The sequence below is a fragment of the Athene cunicularia genome (assembly GCF_003259725.1).
Source record: "Athene cunicularia isolate RWA chromosome 2 unlocalized genomic scaffold, athCun1 chr2_part1, whole genome shotgun sequence".
In the NCBI taxonomy this organism is placed as follows: Eukaryota; Metazoa; Chordata; class Aves; order Strigiformes; family Strigidae; genus Athene; species Athene cunicularia.
Window position 1 is genome coordinate 58,212,359 of NW_020799095.1, and position 23,812 is coordinate 58,236,170.

Consider the following 23,812-nt stretch of genomic DNA (forward strand, 5'->3'; position numbering starts at 1 on the left):
GTGGGGCCAGAGCCCCTGGTCGGCCGCCGTGCGGGGCGGGTGGGCGCGGGGCCGGGGCCTTGCCGCCCGCGGCGCCTTCGGTCTCCGTCGCTTCCCCGCCGCCGTGTTGGGAAACGGCGTCTCTGGGAGGAAGCGGGGGGGGTTTGCAACGTTGAGGGCCGCTGCGCTTCTGAGGGCGGCAGACCCGGGCGCGTCGCTGTGCCTTGTAAAAGGGGACAGCCCAAGTACCGAGTTTGCAAATCCAGAACTTAATCCGCAAGCAGGTTTGAGAGGGTTGGCTTGGGTGTACGGCATGTAGCTTTAGCGCTTGTAAGGCGTTTTCATGGATATGAAGAAGGTTGGGGTTGGGTTTTTTTCAATAAAACTTGTGATCATGGGCTTGTAATGCACCAAGCTTTGTAAGTAGGCTGTTTGGATGATGACATCTAAACTCACTTTATCAGTTTTAGTGGGCTCTTGGTCCTTAAAGTCACTTAATGAAATTGAAGCAGAGAAGTAAAAACAGGCTTACGTTCGGCAAGCTAGCAGCAAGACCCGAGATAAACAAAAGTCTGCTAGGGCTGTAAATATTGAAGGCTGTGTATAGCAGTGCTTCTGTTTATATTTGTTCGAGAGCAAGACAAACTTGCTCCAGTCACATCAGAGAGAAAGCCTGGAGCACAAACATTTCCTCACAAGTCGAGGAGCACCTAGGTGACATTCCCCGAGTGTCTGGTTAGCACCTTGAGTAATGGTAGAAAACGGTGGAGCAGAACACTGCTGAAGAACTTTGGAGAAAAGCCAGATCTCCTTTCTTTCTGCAGGGCAAAGTACAGCATTACTGGTCTGTAACATTTTTTTATAAGCTCAGCGGCTGGGTGTGAGGGGAGAACGTTTTCAGTTGCTTTTTCTTTCTTTTGAAGGGAAGGGAATGTAGCTTTTGAATTGGCTTCTTTCATGGGGCTGTGAGCAACTGTTGTTTAAACAAGGTTATAACACGAAGTAGTATTTTATTTAATCGTGCCCTGATTTTGAGTTATAGATTGCTTATAAACAGATAGTGCCTGTCATTCAAACAGAAGATATGGACAAAGGCTAGACTGACATGATTCTTGGATATTTAACTAGTTCTTCAGGAACTGATTCCATATGTTAAAGGTAATTTAGGGCGCGAATAGCATTTCATGCTGGTGAACATGGTTACTATGTAATGCTAAATGCTGTTGCAACACTTGGCCTTCTTAAGGGAACTCTGTAGGTCAAATATGATGTAACTCTAAACAAAGACTGTAGTGCTGGTGCTTTGTTTCCAGATTGCAGATGGATGTATCTGGAACAACTAAAGTGATTATGGCTCCTTTTCTGCTGCAGATCATTGCCTGCACAGCAGGCTCAGCAGAGCAGGTCATGGATCTTTCCCTACACCACTGCAGTTTACAGCCCAGTGCATTTATGTAAGCTGAAATAAGTGACAGCTTATGTTAATGTTGCAGATTTTAAACTGGGATATCAAGAAGTGGAATTGGTAACTGCCTCTTAAAGTTCAGTCTGCCTGCAGGTGTGTGTCAGGGCACAAATATTAACAGAACTCTGGGCAGTAACAGGCTTTTTCTGGACAGTCCTCACGATTCTTCCCCTTGCCCCTCCCCACCTTACTGCAGATTACTGCTCTTCTGCTGGGAAAGAGAGGGCAAAAAGTGCTTCCAGGTTTTAGATGCCCGGTGGCAGACCGGTGCAAACCCAGCTTTATTACTAGCTGATCATAAGATCCCTGACTTAAGAGCTGAGACGGATTCATGTTGCATTTGGCTGTCCCTGCCATACAGATAGTAACCCCTGGCAAAATAGTGGGTTTCTGTTATGAGGAACGCTTCAAATTGCTGCAGTGGAAGTCTGCCAGAGCCTAGGGGTTGCCAAGGCTTCTTAATGTAATGGAGTTTAACATAATTTGAATACTCATTTTCTTAGCCCCACTTAGCTTCTTCCGTATTCATTAATTGAATCTAATAGATTCAAATGAAACTGTACCACGAACTTAAGCAAACGTGCTCCTTTTGACAGAACCAATGAATGCTTTTGTCTGGTGCTCATACGCAAGCCAGGATTGGGAGAGTGGCTATGCTCCCTTCTGCCTTAGCTGAAGAATCTTTAATTAGAATTTAATTGACAACTTGGACATGCTTTGACAATGAGAATTGAATCCATCTTAGTATTATATATGTAACAGTCATGCTACTTGGTATTATGGATGCAAAGTTATCGGTGAAACGGGTATGAAACAAAGATATATCAACCAGCGTATGTTAAATAAGAACCTGTGCTTACCTAATCACTGCTTGATTATACTTAACCATTTTAAAAGCATCCACGTGCTGTGGGCTCTCAGCTTAGTTTGCATAGTTTGTGAGGCTGGGACTGGCAGTATCAGTCTCCGTAGTTGAAGTGTGGAGGCTTATTGTAAGTGAAACGATGCCGGTTTTTGAGATTGGGGAGGGGAACGATTTGCTTTCCTCCTTTTCTCCTTTCCCTGTGTGTGTGGGGTAGGTGTTCTCAGAAACACTAACAAAGGCAGTCACTATTTTCCACAAGTTATATCTACTAGCACTTGGGTATTTCCAAATTAAATTTTGATGTGAGTCCTTGCTGGTGGCATGAGAGTGTCATGTTTGGGAAGTAGAGGGGTAGGTGGGTCCATATGAAATTATTTTGCAACTCTATTCCTTGGAAACTAAGATACTTTTTGATATTTTCCTTGCACTTATCATCCAAGGTAGCATTATCAGCTTGTAACTGTGACCACTTGCTTTGTGTCCATGTGCACTTGGCCAATTAGATACATTTTCTGCCTCGCAGTAGTGCATCATGCTGTGTTTTGTTATAATAACTAGTCTACAGGAGTGTTTATGTCAAGCATGACTAATATTTTCATCTGCTCCTGTTTCTGGGTCTGACTGGAGACAAAATAGGCTGTTTTGCTTTCAGAGAGCTGGTACTCAGTACCTACAGAAGCCTTGCTGTTTAGTGATAGAGAAGCTGTGGTACATCTAGTTTTCCTTTTATTTGAACCCTCAGATTTACTGAAATCTCTGTGAGGCTGTTCTAAACGAAAGAACACAAAAATTGATGCATCTTCAATGTACTTTGGTTCTTTAGTGGGGTGGGATTTTGTCTGTAATTCTAATTATGAGGGGACTCAGAGTTCTGAAAGTGTCTGATTTAAGAAGGTTCTTATAAATTGATTTAAATAATTCAGCTCATTTTTTATTCATACACCTTTAGAAGTTTTCTCAAAGATGATGTGAGCTGAGATCAAGATCTTGATTATGTTCTTGCAATGAGATTAATGGTGAAATGTTCTTTAGATTATAGTGTGAACTTTGTGGAGTAAAATCTGGGTAATGTTAACTATTTCTTTTACAGGTCGGGAGTTCATTATCCCTTCGTTGGCACACAGGTTCATAGCAGAGATGGTGGATTTTTTTATTCTGTTCTTTATAAAGGCAACCATTGTTTTAAGTATTATGCACCTCAGTGGAATAAAGTAAGTTGAACAATTTAAAGCTTTGTTACATACAGCTTTAAGCTCTTCATGTTCTTTGAGGTGTCATGATGTATATATGATATGCTAATGCATGTGATGGCACTTAGTAACTGTCAAAACTTCAGGAAAAAGCACCACTAGGTTAACCTTCTTTTTAAATACTTCCTGAATTTGGGTTGGCTGATGGAAATAGAATTTTTACAGGTGTCTTCATAGGCTCACAAACTCTTTACTTAGACCTGCAGTATTATTGGGGGGGGGGGGGCAATAGCAAGATTTTTTACAATTTCAAAGAAAAGTATTGACAAACTTGGTTTTTTTAAACAGCCTTTAAAAATGTACTGGATCTGGCTGAGATGGGGTTAATTTTCTTCCTAGCATCTCCTGTTGTGCTGTGTTTTAGATTTGTGACCAAAACAATGGTAACCCACAACAACAACAAAATCACATCCTGCATGTCAGATGTCTATGTACTTTTAAAATACAGACTGATTGCTAGGAATGCTGCAGTCTTTGCTGGGCATAAGTTGGGTATCTTAAAAAGTATGATTATGCATCGTGTATATCAGCTGTACACTAGACTGAAAGATTCTTCATTTTGCATTTTTATACTCAGATGTAATCGTTTATCTCAGACTGTTTCTTTATCTGATGCTTTAACTGGAGATATCTTATTCCATAGCTCATTTAGTTCCTCTGCTTTGGGTTGGTGTAATCAAATATTTTGGTTTGATTAGGAGATGAAAGCTTGGGTTAGTCAGTAAGTCCATTACTGTACAAACATTTCAGAATCCAAGTTTTCTGCTAAAGAAGCTTCCAAAGGTTTGACTGACTGTAAACTGATATTGTACAGATAACATCTTTCAGAGACCTTAAACAGCTGCTTGAAAGGTGTGTGTGGAAGAGTGTCAAATCCAAATCAGTAAATTTGTTAATGTGAATGATCAGTGGGTTTTGTTCAGATAATGCCAGACTCTTCAGTTCTATTTAGTTGCCAAAACCTCCAATTCTGACCTGACAGCTTGTATTTCCATTTTGGTTTTAGTATGCTGAGAATGATACAAAATGAAGTACTGGAAAGATGGGGAACTATTGCTTCTGAAAAGTAGTGAAGGGGGTGGAGAGGGAATCTTTTTCAATTAATTTATAGAATATTCGATATTACTACTTTTGCAAGAGCCAACAAGTTGGTTACAAGGAACTTCAGAGAAATGTTCTGGGGTTTTTTTTGCTTACGAGATGTGGTATGCTTGAGGTTGGGCTGAGGAGTTGGCATGAAAAAAATCACCCACATAGGCTCAAGACAGACTTCAGGACAAGGTTGTATGGGAGGGAAATGCAAGTTGTGCCACACTATTTTTGACTTCCTTAACTATTTTGATCCTTGAGTCTGAATAAAGAGGAGGGCAGGTAGTGCAAATACAGGTGTTCTGTTCTGAAGTGGGACTGCATGTTTCTGTTGTGAGTAGTAATCCTCACTTACATGCGCTAGTGAAAAGTCTGCCTAAATACATGTTGCAAGTATGCCCATTCCAGGTATCAGATAAGAACGTAGAGTTTATCTTGTGAAAATACATAGTTGACTCAAAATTGATGCTTTGCATAGCTTTGTTAGAGTAAAAACCTGACGGTTTCAATTGCTTTAAGTTCAGAACTTCCTCTTGCATGCCAAGGTGTCAGCTTTACTGGTGATCGCATGCAGAATCTCGTTTTTCTCCCAAGAAGTGTGAGAATTTTCAGAACAATTCAGCAGCTCGCTACCCAGGGGCACCATTGTGCAAAAGTGGTAATAAGGAATGATCTTTTCTTAATGACAAAGACTGAAAGGAACTAGGCAGCAGCTCAGAAGGAAGCCTAGTGTTCTGAGTTTTAATGCCTTGGTTGTTAGTATCAGAGAAGCCAAGAAACTTTTGTTCTTTTACTAATACCAGAACTGAAGGAGTGAATTCTAATATTGAAGGGGTAACATAGGTACTGGGAGAAGGATGGTTTTAAAGTTCAGTCTTATCTTGTACAGGGACATCTCTAAATTTGCCATGCATTACATAATAGAAGAAATAGATGAAGATACGTCCATGGAAGATTTGCAGAAAATGATGATAGTAGCTCTCATCTACAGGCTATTAGTCTGCTTCTATGAGGTAACTGTTCCTAAACATTAACTTCCATAATTAATGCTTGTCAGTTGTTGAATAAATGTTTAAAAAACATCTATCACACCTATAAAGTAAATCCTCTTTACAGTTATTTTGCATTACGTTGAATTTACGACATTCACATAGTTTTGAGGAAGACCAAATTTGCTAGATCGGCCAACAACATGGTGTTGTGTGCAATTTAAATAACTTCTCTTTTACAGATAATCTGTATTTGGGGAGCAGGTGGAGCAACCCCAGGGAAATTCTTGCTTGGACTCCGAGTTGTGACATGCGATACATCTGTACTTATTGCGCCCAGCCGTGTGTTAGTCATTCCATCTTCTAATGTCAGTATGACAACGTAAGTGCTCTTAGCTCAGGCATGTTGCTTTCAGGTTAACAGTGTGGAAAATGTGTGATTTGGAAGAAAATACACCATTTCTTTATCACTGCCCTTTGCAATAATTAGATTGCAAGGCCTATTGTTAGATTCTGTGGTCTAAGAATAAAATAGCAATTGTTTAGTCACATGAATGTTTTTCAGGTTAGGTGGTAAAATAGCCTCCTCTGAACTCTGGAGATTGATTTTTGTGCTGTGCAAAACTGAGGCACTAAACTTCAAAGTAAACTAACTACTAATTTAAGCAGAAAAATGAAAGTAAGGCACTGAATGTTTTATTCTATTTCAGGTCCACAATACGAGCTTTGATCAAGAATTTTTCTATTGCTTCCTTTTTTCCTGCATTCATTACACTGCTGTTTTTCCAGCACAACAGAACAGCCTATGATATCGTAGCAGGAACTATTGTGGTAAGAAGAAATGGAGTCAGATGATACCAACAGAGGAGATTTCCAGACTGGTTTTGAACATCCCCTCCCATCCCCAGTGAACAAAGACCTACCCCAAAACTTAAATTGAGGTGTCTCTCAGAACCTTTTGCCCAAATTAAATGGGAACTGATTCAGAAGCTAAAGAATATGTTTTGCTCCAGTATGATGCCAGCAGCTACCTTCAAAGTATTGGAGTTTTTGTAAATGCCAAAGAAGTTTGGGAGAAACAATACATACTAAACCTGGAAGTATTAACCTCCAATTGATGAGTGTCAATCTTAACTGCAGAAAGGAGCTGTTCTCTGTGGGAAGCAAATCCCTAGAAATATGCCACCCTAAAAGAAATGTCACTCATCCAGTTTTGGATCTTGGCAGGTTGTTTTCCAAGCAGTTGCCTAAGTCATATGATAAACTCTGAGGGGAAGAGTACTGCAGTATTAGACAGGAAGGCAAATTATGTTAATTCAATTGCCATCTGTGTAGAGAGAGATGAGCAGTGATTCTCATGCTCCTTATTATTGCTACACTGATCATATTCCCTCACCTCTTAGTATTTTATCAGAACGTTGCTGTGAAGTTATTTGCATGATTGTCTCAAGCGTTGTCACCTATTTCACATGTCAAAGCTAATAAAGAGGTGAAATAATAGCTGCTTTTTCTCTGGGAAGGGCATGTTATGCTGCAGTGTTAGTGAATTGGGGTGTGTGTGTGTGTGTGTGTGTGTGTGTATGTGTGTGTGTGTGTAAATAATTTTGGAGCTATGAACAGTACAGACCATACCATGTTTCACCCAGTTAAAGGTAACTTTTTTGCTTCTGTTTGGAGTGAAAGCACTTGTCTATTCTGGCATAGAATACCAAGCAAAACACCCTAATGTGTTTCAGGAGCATGCAGAAAACATTAACTAAACTGTGTTATGGGTGTAAAAACTACAAATACTGGTTATTTTTACTTCATAATTCTGGCTAATTGTATATTCAGAGTAACTTAAATACTGAATAAAGAAGCCTAATATTTTGCATGATTACATAACTTTTAATTTGTTTATTTTCATTCTGTTAGTATCTTGGGAAAGGAATATAAGCAACAATGTTTAATGTTTTATTAAAACTTGAGTAAGAGTTTGGAATTCTTCTAGAGCCTAGTTTTTGTGTGTTCCTCTCTGAGGTGTAAGTTACTGCTCAGTGGTTGAAGTTCTCACCCTACCTTCAGTTTTGGACAAGGGTTGACTGATAATAGAAATGTTTGAGAGCTTGGTTGTCTTGTCTTCCTGTGAAATAATCAGTAATGTGTTAATATTCTGCAATTTTTTAATTTTGACAAGTGGTGGTGTTGTGTATAAATATAATGTGCTTCTTATGTGTTTGTTTTTCACTTACAATGACATTTCAGGACCAAAGCCACTGCTTAATAGTGGGAGAATCATTTTCCCATCAGTTACCTCTCCAGAATGTTTGTACTTTTTTTTGCTTCAAAAATATCTTTCTCAAGCTAGAAACCTGATTTTGAGGTACTTCACTACAGATAACGTAGAGACTTCATCATTTTGAGGGTTACTATTGTTTTACACTAGTAATTTCTTACCAAACAAAAGATTAGTGTCTTAAATGTACCATTAGCACTAGAGCAATATTACTGACATGCATCACTGAAATAAAAATGTTGAAGTATTGAAGAGCAAGAAGCAAGGCTGAATAAAGCACCCTTTTGATGTTCAGACCACCTGAAGATGTTTAGCTGAAACAGAACTTCAGAGATACCACTTAACTGTTCTTACAAGGAATTGCACTGTTGATTTGAGTACTCACTGAAGTTAGAAGTTCAGGCATGGCAGTCAGCCTGCCAGAAGCTAAAGCTGCCAGAACTAACTAAAAAATCCCTTCTAGGCTGAGTGTTGCCTATTTACAATTTCAGTATGAACACAAAAAGAACTTTTATTCTATTTACTGTAGCAGTGACCTAGAAACTAGGCTTCAAGATGAGGGGGAGGAAAGGAAAAGCAACACCCTTAGATAAAACAGGTATCTCTTACCCTGTAGAAAAATACCAGGCCTCCCAGAGCAGGTAAAGAAAAAAATTACAATTCAGGAACATGGGGCTTGTCCTTGGAAACAGGTATACATTGTGCTTTTGCAAACACTAGCTTTTAGTTTGTCTCTTAATGCAAGTTGCAGCGATTATGCAACTTTTTTTCTGTTTGTAGGCTGAGTGCTTGACAGGTGATAGCCAAGGAAAAGAACTGAAATTAATGGCATTTTTCAGATTTAGACACCTGGAAACACATAACTGCATATAATCTCTCCACAGCTACAGTGGCTGGAGGTGACCTGAACAGCAGCTTACATGTGTGGTTTTGATGTCTAGTTGCTGGATATTTTCTATTTATAGAAATGTAAGACCTCCAAGTAAGTCTACGTAAGACTCCTATGAAAACAGAAGTTAGCCTTTGTGCTCCTGTTAAGCCTGGTTCATGGTCAGAGTATCTCATTTTTTAATACCAGCACCTGTAGCTGTGCAAGTGCTGAGCAGCACTGGGGGGAGTGGCATAAGTGTAAGCCAAAAACCTCAGCGACACCTCTAAAGACATTTAAAGCTTACACAACGATGCAGTTCTTTTCAGTTCTAGCTGTAGCAAGCACTCAGATCTCAACCATAAACTGAATGCTGTAGTGTAGTAAAAATTCAGCTGTGCTCCCCAAACAAATGAGCATTTCCTCTCACATTATTGGAATAATGTCTGTTCTCTAAGAAGCTCCTCAACTGCTACAGACATGGTAAAAACCCAAATTACTCATTTACAACCAGGTGTACTTCTTCCTCTTTAGTTAGAATGGTGGTGAATGTTTGTAAAATTAGCATATTTTTTTTTTAATATCTCTATAAAAATTAACCGCAACCCTTGCAGCCAGACAACTGACACCCTGACATATGGGCTCTGAGCTTAAGTCAACAATAAAACTCTGCTTTGTGCCAGGGAACCCCTAACTAATTTAAGATCATCTAAAATCAGCATCTGTCAGAAAGCAGAGGTTGGAGAAAGCATGTGACATTGCTCAGGTGGAGTGAATCATCTCACAGAGCTGCAGCTGCCTTCAAGGAGAGTTACAACTGCCAGCCAGTATTTCATAGTTTTATTGATGGCATTTATCCCATGGTTTAACATGTTAATTATACTGTAATAAACATGGCTTTAATATTAAACTTTTCCTTATTATCCAAAGTCACCACAGTCCATTTCAGTAAATATAAAAATATATACTTAATACTTTGTACAATACTGGTTTTTGGTCCAAACAAAAATGGATCAGAAAAGCCAATAAACTTACTTTAAGAATTCCCAATTTTAAAGATTTTCTAAATGGATTTAGGCAACTTTGAATAATGGGATTTACATAAAATCTGAGACAATACTAAACAAAAATGGCCGTAACACACAAAATTAAAATTTCAATTTCACAGATTTGTTATGCCAAAAAAGTACATAGAGAAACAAAATTGTATTTACACATGTTTCATAATAAAATAACAAAGGCGAGACAGGTGATAAAGGGCTGTAAGAATGAAAATATAGAAATAGCATAATTATTAAATGAAGAACTACAGATCTAACAAGTCCTTAGCACGGATCATCCTTTAATCAGTCTTCCTCTATCAGAAAATTTTAGTGCACAATACACCCAAACTCACTCACTTCACACATACACCAGCACAAACTCAGCATAGAAATCATTCGTTATCAACATTCTCTACTCTATACAGCATCCCTCGCTGATATAATTACAATTTCGAGGCGTCAGTAAACGCAGATGAGCGCACATAGTGGTGCAGATGAGGAGGTATTGTACAAGCCATTCACTGTGCAGGCTCTACTCACGGCTACAGCCAGACCATGCCGAGTCAGTGAAAGAAGGAACTTGCTGGAATCTAAAATAGTTTTGCTTGAGAACGAACGGCCCTGTTGCCAACTCTATTCGTTACCAAAAAAAAAAAACCTAACTGGGGAGAGGGAAGGGAAGGGCAGCAGAGTTTTCTATTCCTTTAGGCAGATCTGACTTCAGCTAACCCAGCATGAGGTACGATCCCAACAACTGAACAATGCAGGGTAGTAGCTGCTTCGAAAGTTGCGATACCAATCGGGCGATTATTTTCTACGTCTAACTGCAGTCTTTATCTTCCGACCAGAAACTGAAGATCCAGAGGCAGAGAAAACATTTTTCCCATTAGTCCTATCAAAAGAAATTAGTAGTTCAGAGTTTAGGACAGTGTAGCTGAAAATTCAGTAGCAGCACTGAGTAGATACTCCAGAACAACTGTTACCCGCTGGCAACAAATGGCATATGATGAACAGGAGGGAGAGAGTTCCAGAAACCAAAAGCAATTAAATCTCTCTTATTCAGAAGGTAAGTAGCAGCATAATGGCTAGATACGGATTTTACCTTTCAAGAACAAGACAATTTCACATACGTTGATATTTCTGACAGCTAGGCTCCTTTAAAGATACCGTTGCTTAGTTACCCAGACAGGCTAGTACAAGGAAGGATGCCCAATTTAGTTTCAAACTTGAAAGTTCATCTGAACACCTCATGATTTAACAGCAGTAGAGGCTGAACACTGTCCACTGATATTACCCGAAGCTCAAGCGAAATTCTGATACGGTCTCTTACCCCACTGTAAATGCTGGAGGCTGGCTGAACGAAAATCCTGAAGAGCCAGCAGGCTGTGCCGGTGCTGCTGGTGCAGAAGGATTTGCACTAAAAGTAAATACTCCTGGGTTATTTGGGAAGTTGAAATTAGAAGTACTACTTCCAAACTGGAATACAGAACCTGGGAAGATGGGGTGGAAGCAAGAAGGGAGTAAGAAAGTTGAAATCCGAGTTCATCCTTTCCAGCAAAATCCTCATGTTCTTCCCACTATCTTTAATGAATTTTTTTTTTTTTACAGGTGGTTCAAGATGACACAGTTGGGGGAGGGGGGGCACCAGAAGTGCCACATTACTACAGAAATGGTACACAGAGAAGTATTCATTCACTTTAATAGAGATTCACAAAGGGATTCTCAAATGAACACTGCTGGCACACTGATAATTAATTGTTTATTAATTTCAGTAAACTGATGTTTATTAATAAAGTCTTAAATGATAGTACTGAATCATGAAGATGAATATTTAAGTAAACTTCCTTGTGTTCGTGCCGTCAATCTGGGGACTCCATTTCACCTGCTAACACAGCACCTCATCTTGAAAAAAAAAACAAACAAACACCAAAAATTCCTACCATCAAAATAACTGATAGGCAATACAGACAATTCAGGGAGATTTTTGTCTTTAAACTGCTTACTAATTAATGAAAGACTGAGTAATGTGGTATGCCAACTAATCTACTGTTAGTACAAAAATGTCAGTTTTAATGGAGGCTATTTTGTAAAACAACTCAGAGGAAAAAAGAAGGCTTTTCCTTTTAAGTATTTGACGTGATGATACCCAATACATATGTTCTGAAAGTGTATTTTTTAGTAATTCCTAGTGTGGAACAGGTCTGTCTTACACTTAAAACTGTAAGGATCATTGTCTGCCCCCTTCCCATGGCATTTTATACTTTATTAGTAAAAAGAACTTTAAATAATGTCTTGACCCATAAATGCTTAAAAATAATTCTGACCATATTCTTAGACAACAAAGCCCCCAATCCAAATCAATTGCTAAAGTCTGTTAATGAAGTCAGATAACTAAGAACTACTCTAACAAATCCCAAAACAGTAATTTTGCACTGCTTCTGCCATTCTTTGTACAGCCTTATCAGCGAGTACTCCACAGTTCTCAACACTTCCTTTTAATCACTACATTTCTCAAGAAAATAAACCCCAATATTTAGCGGTAGGGTTGCAACCCCCATCTCTGCTAAGTCTCTTGGGTGGAAGGCTCAGTGCGAAACCAGCACCTATGGCACATCCTCCACAGTCACGAGACACACAAATGACTAAACTCTGTACCCATTATTTTTATGGAGGGTAATTGTTAAATACGCGTGCAAGGCAGAAGTCTTCTTCCTCCATATAATTTAAAGGTGCACTTCATGAAAAATTAAATCAAATCTATGATCTTTGAGACCAAAAGGAAGAGGACGGTCAGCACTCACCAGTACTGGGGGTACCAGAGCCAAACCCTGGCTGTTGGGTCGCTTGCTGTCCAAACACAGAGGGCTGAGTGCTGCTTGTCACCGAGCCAAAGGCAGGAGGAGCAGGCTGAGCACCAGCTGAAAACAATGGTGTCGACAGTGACCCGAAACTTGGAGCGCTTGGCTGGCTGGACCCTTGGCTCTGGCCAAATGCTGGTGGCTGGCTGGCACCAAACGTTGGCCCGGCAGCAGGTGCTGCAGGCCCAGAGCCAAACAGAAACGGAGAGGATGACCCTCGGGGAACAGAAGAGAAATGTCAGCATCTGTGAGGGCTTTTTTCACACACACCACATCCCACCCCCCCAACAAGAACTGAATCTAGAAACAAAGGTTCTAAAACCCCATGTTTCCCAAGTCTCGTAGCTGAATACTCACCTTAATTTCAATCTGTGTGAGTATATGAAACAAATACTATGTCAGCCATAACAGAAATTTGCACCTTTTCTTGTAAGCAACACGAGGAACGCAGTATTTAATGAGAGCCAGACAAAATTTTAACTCTCAAACACACCAGCTGTCTAAACTCAGATTACTGTGTTAACATTCATGTTCTAGAAGCAGATTCCCACAAATAGTACATTTTAATTTGTATTTACTAGAAGCGGTTCATATCACACAGAGAGAATATTCACTCCACTTGTATTTTTCAAACATGCAAAATACAGCTCCTGATTTGTTAGGATCAGAACATGGACCTTTCTTGTCAGCAACTGCACCCCTTCCTGCCCAAGTGTTTACCACTATCAACTTCTAGGGGCCAAATCAAGCTTTCAGTGATCTCTCTGTATTCAAAAACTCAGTTTAGCAAAGTAATTTTCTACGTAACATCAACAGACAACCATCTCATTTGTTTAGTTGCTTCAGTTCTGCATGGCCAGCAGAAATAACGGAATGAAAATATGTGACTGAACAGTGACTCTGAACACACAGAGCAGATCTGCTTACGCAAAATTGGACATTTTAGACAGCACTATTAATGCTATTTAATCAGCCTTTGTGCAACAGAAAATACCCTCTATTGCACCATAACTTGGAATGGCTGACTCTTTTCCTTTCCAAGAAGATGAACAGATGTAAGGTAAAACTTAAGATAGGCTTCTGCATTTAAAAAAAAAAATCCTTTGTGAATATGTTTGAAATATGGCATCACCTACTAAAAAAATGACACTGAAAGTTACTCATTTGTAAGCAGGTTAAATTGATCTGCTGGTTGTTATAATTTAGGACTGTTTTCTCTTTGTTCTGGATACACCAAAAAGTGTGGAAATTCAATTTCTGTGAATGCCAAGTTTGAGCAATCAGATCAAACTAGATGAAGTCTCTTCCTCACAGGTTCAACCTTATTTCCAACATACTGCTAGGCTAGCAGGAATACAGATGATTTGGTGGATTTAGCTGTGTCATACTGCTATAAATTAATGCACTGGGGTAACGAACAGAAAACGTGTAGAAATATAGATTCCTACCTCAGTCTTCTCTAAATTGCTAGAAAATTAACAAACACTGGCCATAATATTTTTTGGAAACCAACCCTTACACAGCAGTAATTGCATGTAGAGGCACTGTGTTTATATACTTGTGAAGGAAGGATTTTGCAAATCTTGACATTATTCACAACAGTTGAGAGTTTTAGGTATGGGAGAGAAAAATCAGGAAAGTTGAAATTCATTGACTTCTGGACTGACAGAAAGAAGAAAGAAACTATCATTCTCATGGTGAAAAGTTCCTATACAAATTGAAAGGGTTGTCCTTTGCATAAAACAATGCTGCTGCCAGTTCATTCCTAAACCGTATTCCCCAAACTGTGAAAAAACAAGCCCCAATTTGTAGCATTAAATACAAATACTCCAAGATTTCTCTCTATTTTCATGCATTTGGCCTACACATTCTCCAAAGTAAAGTATTCATGAAAGAGTATTTCCTTTGTCCACTACAAAATGGCAAAAATAAGAGCATCTATTCAAAATGTACCTGTTGAACTTGACGTGGTGGTGGCTCCAAAGGTGAAGCCTGAATTTGCTGCATTGGTACTGCTGGCACCTGAACCAAAGAGAAATGAAGCAAGAGCCGTGCCAGTGCTGGAGGATGTGGTTGCTGGTTTGTTTTCTTGAGAGAAGCCAAATGACTGAGATGCTGCAGATTCTGCAGAATTGCCGAAAACAGAGCTGCTCACAGTGTTGCTGGGTTGTCCAAACACAAAGGGAGCGGGAACGGGCTGAGGATTTGAGGAAGAGATGGCGCTGCCAAACACACTGCTGCTGTTGGCTGAAGTGGTGGGTACAACTGTGCTTGAGGAGCTAGAGCTCAAGAAGCTGAAGGATGGCTTTGTTGCTCCTTGATCTGAGAGAAAGAACAGTACATAAACCATCCCAGAAATTCCAAACAAAGTACAGCAAGTAGACTCCTGTTTCAATGACCATACAAAGAGCAATCCTGAATGACACCCCAACTACTATACCAGCTACCATCACTTACATAAACTCCAGATTTAATGTGCTGGTTGCTGCCATCCACAATTAAAGAAATGGAAAACTGTAAAGCACAAGGACACCACTGCAGTTTAGGCTTCATCGGTTACAAACACTACGCACTGGCTGTCATTACCTGAACCAGTATCAACCAGTACTTCTGAACTCTTCAAACAAAAATATATTTCAGATGTTCTTAGAACACCATCACCAATCACCAGTAACAATTTTATGGCTTTGCCCAATGGAGTATTGAAAAACATGGTGATACAGTTTCATTTGTAGCTTGTTCAAAAGTAAAGCTGTAGGCACAGGGCTGTAAGTCAGGCAAAGCTTACAATCTCTCCATCTTACCTCTTCCAAGCTTAAACTCATTGTACTTAAGCACCCTTTTAGGAGCAACAGAGAACAACCCTCCATCAAGACCATTGTTACTGAGTGCAGTTTTACACACTTAAAATAGAGCTGGCTGTTAAAGTCAATCATTCTGCAGCTTTCTCTAAGCTGCCAGTCTAATTCTCATTACTAATGTGTGATCTTGTTTCAGTTTCCTACTATCTTTTTGTCCAGCAGTTATGACCCCTTTTCATCTGTTTTTAAGGGACTATACCATTCTTAAGAATGCTTGTTAAAACTTACTTTTGCACAAGGTGCTTCAACAAATGTCCCTAACTAAACCAAACTCCATAACTTTACCTGGCAGGGAAAAAAAAAAAAAAAAAAAAAAAAAAAAAAAAAAGCCAAACCCAACCTCAACCCCCTCCCCCCAACAATCTCCCCTCCCATAAAGCCCACAATCCTCCAAACCCCTGTCTGTTCAATAGTAGTTCAACCATAAGAATACTGTGGTTAAAACCAGTTTAACCCTATGTAATGCTTTTATTCAGGGTTACTTACTGATGCCCTTTTCCATATCACTTCAGAAGTTAGAAATCAATTCTGTTCTCTAAAACACAGTTGCCAAGTCATACCAATGGAATACAACAAACAGAATTTTTCCACACAGTGATCATCACTGAAGAACTTTATAAACTCCCACTGCAGACTTTCAACAAATTAAAGGAACACAAAACTGTGTAATATCTATGAAGTAATTTTTATACTTTCGTCGCAGTAGAGAAACAGTACACCCAGCAGCATAAAATGCAAGTACATGGGAATAAGGTGTTCCCTCTCCCATTCCCTTTCACTATGAATAACAACACTAGTCTGATGCCTCTATACTGCACCATACTAGAGCTTTTATCACCAGCTGAACTGCCTACTACTGAAAAAAATAGAATGCCTGTGCTCATACAAGAAGCGATACAGGTTTGTAAGGTGTGGCGATTTTTTTGTCTAAACTTAGCGTTAAAACTCACTGAAATCTAAAAAGGAATTGCTACCTATTGTCTACACATCAACAACCAGAACTAAAGACAGGCTACAGGTAGTAATAAAGCCTTTTCTAAAGCTCTATTGCATAATATATATCAAACCCTATAGATTTCGTCAAGTATCGTCTCAGATGTATTATTTGATGGACACGAGCAGACAAGACAAAAGTTGTTCTGTTTACCTGAAGTACTAGTTGGTGCCCCAAATGCAAAAGATGGCTTTGCCTGCTCACTCTCCTTCTCCGATGGTTTAACAAAACTAAAATTGAACATAGGTTTTGCTGTGCTCTCCTCTTTGGTATGCTCAGCCGTCCCAGCTGAAAAGATAGGTTGTGCCTTTAGCTCTTCACTGTCAGCTTTCTTTCCAAATGTTAATGGAGCAGCAGAAGTGACAGAGTCCTGTTTCTCTTCTGTCCTTCCCAAAACAAACTGTGAGGCAGGTGCAGACTCCACAGTGCCAAAAGAGAAGCCTCCCTTGGCTGGAAGAGTTTCATCCTTTTTCTCATCTGTCTTCTTAAATGGAAAAGCGGGTGATGCTGCCTCCTTTTCTGCCACAGTTCCAAAAGTGAAGCCACTGACTCCGGTTTTATTCTCATTAGTAGTTATGGAAGAAGCAGAACTTGTGCCAAAACCAAAGCCTCCCAAAACTGGTTCCTCTTTCTTCTCCTGCTGTCCCAGGCTCGCTGTCCCAAACTGAAATGCTGAAGGAGCCTGACTGCTTGTAGATGAAAGTCCAAAGGTAAAACTGTTACTTTTACCTTCTTTGTTAATATCTTCTGATTTAGAGTCTGAGGAAGAAACTCCAAATTTGAAGTCCCCTGCACTAGCAGGAAACTTAAATCCCCCAGCCGCAGTGTTGCAGGATGCAGATTCAGATGCAATGCCAAACTTGAAGCTCCCTTGTTCTCCAAATTTAAAACTTCCTGTGCTACCTAATGTATGAGAAGATTCAGAGGAGGATGGCTGGACACCAAATGTAAATGATGGCATTGCAGCATTTGTGGACACAGTAGCAGTACCAAAACCTGCAGAAATAATAAATAATGTTAAGTTTGCAATATATGATGTATTACATGTAAGCTTTAGCTACATGGCTGAGAGTCAAGTGCTGAACTTCCCAGAATCAAAACTGTTTTAAAAAAAAAAAAAATAACCACAAAACAAATAAGAAAACTTCACGCTTCCTCTCTACATATACCTTTCTGCAATGGTACTCTGCTTTCCACCACATGGCTTTGAAAAGTACACTGCTAACTTCTTTGAAAGATCATGCTTTTAGTCTAGACTCCAAATTAACAACACATAAGGCTTATAAAGAACAAACTATATGATTAATACAAGCTTTTTGCTAAAAAATATCATCTTTTTCTGGGGAAAGGGTGTGGAAACACAGGCACATTACCTTACTTAAGCAATATTCCTAGAGGAAAAACGAACAATTTTGCCATACCTCAAAGGAAAAATAATTGTATTTAAAAAAGAAAAACTAAAAATTGTAGAATGTACACCCTTGCTTTTCTCACTGAGTATTACCTTTGAGCTCTGCTTTGGTGCCTGGTTTTGCACTTTCACAGGCTACACATTTTGTGGCTTCTGCTTTGTTTTGGACTAAACAGACCTCACAGTCCCAGCTTCCTTCAGGCTTCTTGAATTTGTCTAAATCCAGAAATCCTCCAGAAGAAGCAGAAAATGCAGAAACGCTGCTACTGGTCACAGGCACTGAACTCCCTGAGAAATAAGCAAGATGATAGTCAATCATCCTGCTTAAGTGATAAAGTGAATGTGAACTTTTTAAGAAACTCTTAAACATGCACTAAATTACAAAACAGAGAAGTGTAAGAGTAAAAAACCCATCAAACTACAAGTTAATTCCAGTCAAACTCAATCCAAGAATGTAAACAACAGAAACACCTAGATTCTTCTTTAAAATCTATGTATGATTTTAAGCACAAATTGAACCAATGACATTTAAACAGCAACTGCAGTTCAGACAATAGAGCAACACAACCTATTTCAGATGTCAATTAAAGGTACTGTATACAACTAAAACTACTAAAAGAATTTCCGGTGACATGAGTAACCCATAGTCAAAGTTAGCACCACTCAAGTTAATGACCACTGTCAAGTGATACGAGGCTGAGAATTTACCGGAATGATTCATCACCAAATCCCAAAAGACAAACATGTTCAAAACTACACCATGACCAAAAAAAAACCACAACAGAGAGGAACTCCAAGATTCAAAACCCACAACTCTTCACTACACAAGCTACTCTGTCTTCAACAGCAGCAGAAACCTCATTAAAGAGGCCCAAAAGACAACACCTGCCTTCTGATTTTTCTCCCTTGTAAAGTAAGAGATGTCACTTGATGCTGCACCCCAGCAGAAAACTTCACTTCTGTTAAGGACTGAAGTGGACATGCAGAAGGCACAAAAGCATCACATAATTGTCACATTCACCTATGGCTTTAAAACATTTAAGAGAGACAGTGGGTAATACCTCAAATTCTAAACAGTGAAGACAGGAATGAGTCTTCTCTTCCACAGCACACCCAGAGAATTTTTATCCTCTTGTTTTACTTGCCTTACTCATCCCCTTGACAGATGTAATACAACTGTGCAATTCTCTGCACCATGATGGTCATGGCAAACCCCTCAGATCCAAAATTCCTCCTTGCAATGGCTACAGTCTCAGACAAAAGTGCCAGCTGATCAGTCTGAGGCTGAAAATCCATGAGAGTAAGCTCCCTCTGAAATGCATTATCTGAAGAAATTCCACTCCTGCTGTACAGGTTGATTACAAAAGCACAATCTAGTCCATCTTAAGATTTCTTTTTTTCTCCCAGGATATATTTCCAAAGGTGTTTTTTGACCTAATAGTATATTAAATTATGTTAAGAGCCAATGAAATTTAACACTAAAATAATGATTTCTGCTTTAAAAGCAATAAACTTAGCACACTCAAAATCAATTACAATCACATACAATGGGAAACAACCCAGCACTGCACTGAAGAAGGTGCCCACCCCCTCAAGGTCTGGAAGGACCTCAACCTTCCAGAACAAGGTCACCCATGTTCTGGAAAGCTACCACTGGCCTTCACAGGCATAGCTGAACATACAGTTGTTTTAGCTTAAGGCAACTAGTTAAAGACTACACTGTCTTGAACTCTGGCTTTATACCTCTGCTCAATTACACACACATGCTGAGTGGAGACATTTTTAGCCATGTTCTATGAATACTGTTTCTACTTATGTTTAGAAAGGAAAAAAATAACTAACAGTATTTTTTAACTTGCTATGGAGTTCACTCTTCCCCAAATTAAAATGAGTAAATAGTTAGATAAGGCATCCAGTTTAGTCCTTTCCTCGCCAGTTGTAAAGCAGGGTGTATTTGCTTCAATTCAGCTCTGCACTAGTACATTTCACAATCAGTTCAATCCATGTGACAGGCTGGAATCTGGGCTGAGACCTCAGAAGTGCCTGTAACCATTCCTGCAGATAGGCACTAATCCATCCTGTCTGGCATACAGCCATGGTGCTGAAAATGGTTTTTACATGAAACATATTTTATTCTGTAACGAACGCACAGAGGCTGAGATTGAAACAACAGAAAAGAGAAGAACACACACCTGGTTTCTCAGACTGACAAGCTACACATTTGCTGTCTTCTGCCTTATTTGAAACAAGGCACACTGCACAGTCCCAAGAGCCTTTTGGCTTCTTAAATTTGTCTCCAAACCCCAGAGTGACTGTTGTGTCAGTGCTGCTGGAGGAAGACGTCACCGTCACCGAGCTGTCTGTGACCACTGGCAATGTCAGAGCAGGCATTACTCCTGTTCCAGGCTTTGGTGTCTCACATGCTATACATTTTGTAGCTTCAGGTTTGTTCTGGACCAGACAAGTATCACAATCCCACGTGTTGGGTGCTGGCTTAAATTTGTCTTCAAAGCCCAATGTTCCTGTTGTAGGGACTACTGCTTTAGAGGTGACACATTGACTTGAGCTTATTGTCTGCTTTGTATTCTCAACTGTTGACACTTTAGCAGCTTCACATGTTACATATTTGCCATCTGTGGTTTTGTTTTGCAGACATGGGTCGCATGTGTCAGACTGCCAAAATGAGGATGCTTGTTTAGAGGTGTCTTTACCTGCAGAAAAACTACTTATTGCAGGCCTTGTATAGACCACTGTGCTTGTAACAGGCTGTGCAGATGTAGAGGAATGTGTTTTCACAGTCATAAAGCCTAGAAGAAAAATAAACAGGAAGATGTCTTACTGATAAAGCAGTACCCTCACTACATGTAAATTACCTACAATACTAGATGGCATAAATTTAAACCAAGTGTCAACACTTACAACTATACATTCCAACTAACTGCAAGAGGAAGTCCCTGGAAATCTTATCTAAAGGGATGAAATTTCATATGCTGCACTGGGACACAACAGAACATTTATTTAAAGTTAAATCTAACTCTTCAGTTCCAAGAAAGATTTAAATATAAATCTTTGCTGGTAGATACAAGTGTGAACAAACAGTACTGAGAGCTGACTGTCCATTATAGACTAGATATAATCCAATTTCATCTTAAGATACCATGCCCAATCAAATAAAATTTCTAAAGCTATTTCTGCCATAGTAGATGACTCACATTTACTTCAGTAGCTGTACAGCAGCTGGTAGTTGGAGCAGCAATCCACATGGTATTTCACCACAGATAGTGAGTATTAATTAAGTAATAAATATGAAGACAACAGACCAATTGTTATCTATAATCTGTGTTCAAAATGCACTGGACACAGGCCAAATCCTTATTTAAAGGTGCCCATTTTAATAAGAAGAACCACCAATATGGAAACACTAAAGAAAATGCTATGGCAATGCATCTTCAACTGCACCACAAATTACTTTTAAAGCTAAAATGAAGAGGGTTTATTATTATTATTATTATTATTATTATTATTATTATTATTATTATTATTATTATTATTATTATTATTATTATTATTATGTTGGTTTAGAGCTGGGGTTTTTTTTTGTATTGGAAGTGGAGTCTTTGAACAGTGTGGATTTAGAACCTGCTTCTCTTAAGATAAAGAAAATGTCACTTGACTCACAGGTCTTTTCTTAAATAAAATGCACAGTGTATTTTCTCTCACAGTTCTTTCCAATATAAAAAAAAGCACTGCCTTCCTAAGTAGTACATAGATTTGTCATTTCATTAAAAAAAAAAAAAAAAAAAAAAAAAAAAAAGGGTCCTGATGCAACTGAAGGTTTATGGGAAAAGATCAAATTCAATAAAGCCCTTCTTAAAACAAAAAACATGACCTACACACACTTTATTAAACAGTTGAAAACAACTTCAATTACTTAAAAAGTAAAAATTTAAAAAGGGTTTTTAAAGTGAAACAGCCCACTTCTACTTAAACTTTACATGTGAATCCATAGTAACTGTTATCATTTAAAGCCAAAAATTTGAAGCTTTGGAAACATCTTTGGGAATGAAACTGTCTTTACTATTCTTAATTTCCAGAGGTGGTGAAGGTGAGAGAGGAATGTTTGTAAAGCATTTTACAGACATTTCCTTTCCAATTCCATAAATTTTATTCATTTATAATATTAATTTAAAATGAATTTTACTCATTTAAAATTTGACTGATTCTCTTTATACTTTAGTTACATCCTAACTGAAAAGCAATGCATCTGGTTTGAAGGTGCAGTTTTCCTTTTAGCAACAAAAGTCACTTAGAATAGAAGGGGATATCAACGATAACAGATGCAGCATTTAATGTTAACATTGTCCTATGCTTGTATTTATAGCTAATACTGCAACTAACAGTGCCAAAGAGGTATGCTGCTGTGCTGGTGGGCTTTTTAAAAATCAATGATGTTATATGCTAGCATATTTTTTGCAATATTTTTTTAAAAGGAGTTCATTATCTTACCAGGGCTTTTTAGAATGTCTAACACACTTCCTTCTTTTAAGACCTTTGCAGGTTTGGAGGGGCCATTGTATTCTTCTTCTTTTCCCATCTTATTGCTGGTGCTGTTTACAGTGGTGGTATCTTTAAAAACAAACAAAAACACCTTTCACAAAGAAATCCACTGAAAATATAGTCACATTTGCTAGAAACAAGGATTTCCAAGTTTCATGATTCTTATATCAGAATCTTCAAAATTCTACCTTGTTTACAACAGTTTATAATTCCAATTTGGTTAAAAAGCAGATCTGTCACTTTACCTGGCTAATATGTTCAGAAAGGATAGAGTTAGTATTTAAGTACACAAAATAAATAAAATCAGCATTTCTGTTACCTAAAGTAAGTAAGGATGTCACTGGTGTATCACTGGATCCAGAAAGCTCTGTTGATTTTACAACAGGAACACTAAATGTAAACCCAATCTGCTATGGAAAAAAAGAGAGACTTTTCAGATCCTGAAACTAAAGAAACTTTAATCAAATTTGACACACAAATAATAATCTGAAATCCTATCTTCAAACTTTTGGTATACATGCTGAGTGACAAATTATAAGCCAGAAACCTATACATTTCTTTTCCCCATTATCAGGGCCAATTCTGCTTAATTGTTCTGCAATATTCTACTAAAGCCTTGAGGAAAGGTTGAGCTTTACTTATTTTACTTACAGACAACGGAGGTAGCACTTCCGCCTCAGTAGATTTCACAATTGGAGATGAAAATCTGAACACAGGACTGCCAACATTACTTGCTGGTTGTACCTGTATTTTCAAAAGAATTAGCTTTGTATCTAAAAGAAAAACACCCTGGCTAAACAATAGCGGCTACCTGAGTTCACTTATCTAACAGATGTTCTTCTGTGAAGTTGAGGAATCTGATGTTTGGTATTTATTTCTAATCCAGAGATAGGAGTTATAATAAAAGAAAATGAAGCTTGTAGATAAGCATATAGTACAGTATCATCAAAACCAAAGCCCATAAACCAAGAGAAAAAACTGAGATGCTACTTAGATCTATTAAATATATGGAAAAGCAGACCAGGCAGCAAGAACCTTAAACTAAACTCAGCTCAATTGTATTCAGAGCATCAGCAAATATCTCAACATGTTAAAGCAGATACCTGCTTCAAAACATAAAATATTAAGTACTCTGGAATAGATGAATGTTTATTTTTCTGCAGTAATATTCCAATTACTGTACCCTAGGCTCACATTCTACACTAGGCTCATAGGACCATTAATGCTACCTCTAATTTATTAATTTAACTTGGCATAAGATTCCAACAAAATCTCCATAGCATTGGAAGCAGTTACACAATTATGTTA

General features: G+C 38.6%; 2 protein-coding genes across 3 annotated transcripts in view; one reads left to right on the top strand and one right to left on the bottom strand.

Annotated features, from left to right (window-relative positions):
- The first annotated feature begins 3,334 nt into the window (after positions 1-3,334).
- FAM8A1 (family with sequence similarity 8 member A1) lies at positions 3,335-7,137 on the top strand. The gene is made up of 4 exons (XM_026841678.1): positions 3,335-3,520; positions 5,538-5,661; positions 5,880-6,019; positions 6,348-7,137. Exons 1-4 carry the CDS (start codon positions 3,378-3,380, stop codon positions 6,490-6,492), a joined length of 552 nt encoding a protein of 183 aa, XP_026697479.1. The 5' UTR covers positions 3,335-3,377; the 3' UTR covers positions 6,493-7,137.
- A 2,181-nt stretch (positions 7,138-9,318) lies between these two features.
- Positions 9,319-23,812, bottom strand: part of NUP153 (nucleoporin 153) — a 31,338-nt gene continuing 16,844 nt past the window's right edge. Inside the window, exons 5-14 of one of the 2 annotated variants that reach the window (XM_026841677.1) lie at positions 23,156-23,248; positions 22,824-22,914; positions 22,454-22,573; positions 20,140-20,754; positions 18,041-18,235; positions 16,690-17,532; positions 14,635-15,003; positions 12,625-12,897; positions 11,154-11,313; positions 9,319-10,715 (exon numbers count right to left, since the gene is read on the bottom strand). In XM_026841677.1, coding sequence (XP_026697478.1) covers positions 10,631-10,715; positions 11,154-11,313; positions 12,625-12,897; positions 14,635-15,003; positions 16,690-17,532; positions 18,041-18,235; positions 20,140-20,754; positions 22,454-22,573; positions 22,824-22,914; positions 23,156-23,248 — 2,844 coding nt within the window. In that variant the 3' untranslated portion in view covers positions 9,319-10,630. Of the gene's footprint in view, positions 11,314-12,624; positions 12,898-14,634; positions 15,004-16,689; positions 17,533-18,040; positions 18,236-20,139; positions 20,755-22,453; positions 22,574-22,823; positions 22,915-23,155; positions 23,249-23,812 lie in introns of both variants that reach the window. The other variant, XM_026841676.1, reaches the window with a different exon arrangement.